This window comes from Mus pahari, chromosome 6 (assembly GCF_900095145.1).
Source record: "Mus pahari chromosome 6, PAHARI_EIJ_v1.1, whole genome shotgun sequence".
In the NCBI taxonomy this organism is placed as follows: Eukaryota; Metazoa; Chordata; class Mammalia; order Rodentia; family Muridae; genus Mus; species Mus pahari.
This window is the reverse complement of record NC_034595.1, coordinates 16,458,312-16,463,011: the sequence shown is the minus strand read 5'-3', so window position 1 is coordinate 16,463,011 and position 4,700 is coordinate 16,458,312. Positions and strand designations below refer to the sequence as shown.

Here is a 4,700-nt window from a genome sequence, read left to right as displayed (position 1 = left end):
AAAAAACAAAAACAAACAAACAAACAAAAAAAAACCCCACAGGTACCACTCCATGCGCATCATACACTGCACTTTATAACTATCTATCTCATCCAACTCAATCCATAGCCCAGGCCCTCTCTTTGTAGCTATACAGAACAAGGCATGGCGCCCTAAATAACAGTGTACTAAGGGCCACTTGCTGTGTAAGCCTGGCTACCTAGCCTTGATCCTGGACACCCACACTGGAAACGTAGAGCCCATTCCCAAAAGTTGTCCTCTGACTTCCACATGTGCAGTGTCCTGCCTGGATGCTTGTAAAGACACACACACACACACACACACACAGAGAGAGAGAGAGAGAGAGAGAGAGAGAGAGAGAGAGAGAGAGAGAAACATCCTGTTAATACTCTTTTTATCATTTGCTCCTTATTTTTAAAGACAACTTAATGTTATGAATGAAAGAGTAATATGGAGGTATGTGAAAACAAAGACTCCACACGTCCTGGTCCATGAAGTCTCCTGAGATGGAGAGCTGCTCACAGCATTCCTGCTCAATGTTCCTGAAGGACATCCTCTCCTTTGCAGGCCCTTCATGTGCTATTCCTATAGTTTGGAAGTTTCTTCCTGCAACTTCCCGCATGCAGACCTCCTCCTTCTGTGCTGCTCTAAGTTCAGGCTGGGGTGGAATGCTCGCTGTGCACATGGGGGTGCCCTAGGTCAGAAAGCCTTGCCTGTGCATCCATAGCCCCATGGCAGCCCTTTTAGGACATTCTACACTGGATGCCCCTGACTGCTGGTGGGTTTCCATCTTATTCCCATGAGATACACAAACTCCTGTTGGATCCCAGCACCCGGCCTGGAAACCCCACCACCTCACCACCACCACCACTACAATATCCGTGAACTGCACACACGACTAAACAAAGGATGCCATGACTCCTGCTTTCAAAGGGTGTAAAATCCGGATGAGCAAATAGGATGCAGGGCTCGGACGTATCCATAAGCATGGCAGGAACAACCACTGCTGGAAGACTTCAGCGGGATCAGTGCTCAGGGAGAACGGGAAGGGGTGAAACTCAACCTTGCGAGTGGAGGAGGACATATTCATTCAACAGGAACCTGAGCTTCCACCCGAGACACAGGAAGGAAAAGGGCGCTTGGGCTCTGTCCTGGCCCCTCTGGTGCTCTTAACCATAAAGCCATCGTTCCATTCCTAAGCACTGACATTTCAGTGAAACAAGACCGTGAACTGATGTCCCCTCTCCCAAAGCCACGGTGACACGAAGGAGTCTATGGTTGGATGGATGGCTGATTTTCTGATTATGGAGAGTTGGGATGTTACAGGTCCACAGTCAAATTCTCCCAGGCTACCTTCCATTCCCTTTATAAGCATTTGCTGTCCAGCCCTGTGTCTGACCTAACATCCTTGTAACCTTCAGGTGAAACCTTTTGTGAAGTAGTAACAGATCATTAGCTTTCACCCACCCAAAAGCTAAGTAAGAATGTCATCACACTGGGCATGGTGGTGGATGCCTGTAATCCCTGCACTCAGAAGGTAGAGGCAGGCAGATCTCTGTGAGTTTGAGGCCAGCCTGGTCTACAAATCAAGTCCAGGACAGCCAGAGATCTGTTATACAAGGAAACATCCTGTCTTGACCCCCCCACTACCCCCACCAAAAAAAAAAAGAAAAGAAAGAAAGAAAGGAAGGAAGGAAGGAAGGAAGAAAGAAAAGAAAAGAAAAGAAAAGAAAAGAAAAGAAAAGAAAAGAAAAGAAAAGAAAAGAAAAGAAAAGAAAAGAAAAGAAAAAAAGAGAAACAGAAAAAAGAATGTTATCCTATAGCATCTGAGAACTATGACAGAGATCTCTCCTGCTTTGTCGCAGGCCATGGTCAGTCATATTTGCCTCCAGAATGAACAATCTCATTATATTCCTTCATGCTGTGGTTGTTGTTTGAGACACGGTCTCTCTCCATAGCTCTGGATGTCCTGGAACTTTCTGTGTAAACCAGGGTGGCTCCAAATTTACAGAGCTCCACCTGCCTCTGCCTCCTGAATGCTGGGATTAAAAGTTTGTGCCGCCACACCCAGCTTCTATTTCCTTTGAGGTGAGAGCTGTGTTTTGTGGCAGCAAACAAATCAATAAAAGGCAAGAAAGGCCAAATCAAATGATGGTAAAGGTGTACATGGGAAATTTTAAATAAGGTACTCACCTCTGTGAAAAAGCAATTCTTAGCTGGGCATGGTGGCACACGCCTTTGATCCCCGCACTTGGGAGGCAGAGGCATTTCTTTTTTTTTTTTTTTCGAGACAGGGTTTCTCTGTATAGCCCTGGCTGTCCTGGAACTCACTCTGTAGACCAGGCTGGCCTCGAACTCAGAAATCCTCCTGCCACTGCCTTCCGAGTCCTGGGATTAAAGGCATGCGCCAGAGGCATTTCTGAGTTCAGGACCAGCCTGAGTTTCAGGACAGTGGAGACTATGAAGAGACTTTGTCATGAAAAGAGGGCTGGGGGGAGGGGGGGGTAGACAGGCAGGCATGTGGAGGCTGCTCTCTGCTGCCCTGCAGAGGCTGACAAGCTTGCCCTATTAGCAGCTAAGTTGTGTCCTGACACTTAAAAATTCATTTGCTGAGTTCTTTAGCCCAGTACTTCAGACTGTGGCTATATTTGGAGACAGAGTCTTTAAAGAAGTAACTAAGGTTGGATAAGGTCCTGTGGGTGGGTCCTTACCCAACAGCATTAGTATGTTTATAAAAGGATATTAGGGTTAAGACACACCAAGAGCAAGGGCCACAAGAAGCCTGAGGGACATGGTGCCATCTCCTAGGAGAGGGGCCCAGAAAGAAACAGCTCTCTGACTCTTGATTTCAAATGTCAAACCTTCAGAACTCAGTAACAATGCATTTCATTAACTATATCACCCAGGCAACAGGACAACTACCCTACCCCTGGAACACCTGTTGGCAGTTTCCTTTTGGGTTCCCCTCTCCCCATTTACCATTGACCTAATTTTGGATAGGTTCCATTTGGCTGTTTTGTTGTTAATAATACTCGAGATCAAATCCACAGCCTCATACATGCTAAGCCACATGCCCAGCCCTTAGTGTCTTCTTTTAAATGTAGCCTTCTCAGGGTCATCTATAAGGATAAGAGAAGTGCAGACCTGGGATTTGGAGACACAGTTTGCTAAGGAAAGAGACCGTGATCATTGACCTGCTCTGACGTTTGGAGGCTGGTTTTGACAACGAGGGACGATCCTTAGGGAAGGTAAATTCTGATGGCTGTTGCTGAACCACCCTCTTCTGGGTCCACAAGCAGGTATCCGTGATGTTTACAATGGTGAGTGTCGGGAGTTTATCTGAGAAAGCACGCCAGAGCAAAACATGTAACCTGCTGCTTGGAGAAAAGAAACCAAACAGAAACAGCACGGGACTTTGTGGAGAAGATGATGGAGGTTAGCTAACACACCTTCAGTTTCTCTGGGGGACTTGGGGGATGGGTCCAGGATCCTAGGATGGCCCCTCTCAATCCGTCGGAGAGATGCCCAGCACTGTGGATGCTGACAACCTGACAAGGTACAGACGGCTTCATCCCACTGGGACTCGTCTGCCACGTTCATAGCTATAGACAGGTTAAGACAAAAGTCCAGTGTTTCAGTATTCTAGTCCTCTGGAGAATAAGCAGACACACACACACACACACACACACATAGGGGTTATTATTTTTATACATTAGACAGACATGCAGTTCAGATTTCAATTTGAAATGAAATCATAGTTNACACACACACACACACACACACACATAGGGGTTATTATTTTTATACATTAGACAGACATGCAGTTCAGATTTCAATTTGAAATGAAATCATAGTTATCTATCAAATGCATATAAGTAAATGCTGGTTTAAAAAAAAAAAAAGAATAAAGGTACCATGAGCTCAAATGGCAAGTCTGGGAGACTGTCTTCAAAAGCCCTTCTAAACTGCCATGCCAAGTGACATGAGACTTGCCCACTCAGCCTCAGTCTCACCTGGAAAATGACAAGTCTGATTCAGTAACTGCAACAAAGACTTTACAGATGTCTAAAAACTCGCTTAATGCCAGGCAGTTGTGGTGCACACCTTTTAGTCCCAGTGCTTGGGCAGGCAGAGAAGCAGGTAGATCTCTGAGTTTGAGGTCAGCCTGGTCTATAGAGACAGTTCCAGGACAGCCAGGGCTACACAGAGAAACCCTGTCTCAAAACAAGCCAGATGGTGGCACTCCCCTTTAATCCCAGCACTTGGGTGGCAGAGGCAGGTGGATCTTGAGGCTAGACCAATCGACAGAGTGCATTCAGACAGCTAGGCTGCATAGAGAAATCCTATGTTAAAACAAACAAACAAACAAACAAAATGCTTAATGCTGGATGGGGTGGGGTGGGCACACCTTAACGTAAGGGGAGAGGTTCTGTCACTAACATCTTGTTCCCCAGTTGGTTCTTAACTTGTCAATAAAGAAGCCAGGGACCAATTGCTGGACGGAAGGTACAAGTGGGTTTTGGGATCCCAAGAGAAAACAAAGAGATGCAGGGAAAAAGAGGGGGGCTTTTTTCTGTCATGCTGTCGAATGAGAGAGGCATGCAGCAATCATGTAAGATCTCGGGCAGCAAGGGCCTGCGGCCTCCACTATGTGCGAGTAACCAAAGATGTTTAATTTTTTTTTTTTTTTTTTTTTTTTT

The 4,700-nt window shown here is 46.0% G+C and overlaps 1 protein-coding gene across 4 annotated transcripts in view; it reads right to left on the bottom strand.

Moving 5' to 3' along the window:
* Nucleotides 1-4,700, bottom strand: part of C6H9orf43 (chromosome 6 C9orf43 homolog) — a 23,176-nt gene that overhangs the window by 12,170 nt on the left and 6,306 nt on the right. For all 4 annotated transcript variants that reach the window (XM_021201039.1, XM_021201040.2, XM_029540234.1 and 1 more), the window contains 2 exons: nt 3,450-3,602; nt 3,195-3,339 (listed from right to left, as the gene is read on the bottom strand). In XM_021201039.1, the coding sequence (XP_021056698.1) occupies nt 3,195-3,339; nt 3,450-3,602 (298 nt within the window). The remainder of the gene's footprint in view (nt 1-3,194; nt 3,340-3,449; nt 3,603-4,700) is intronic.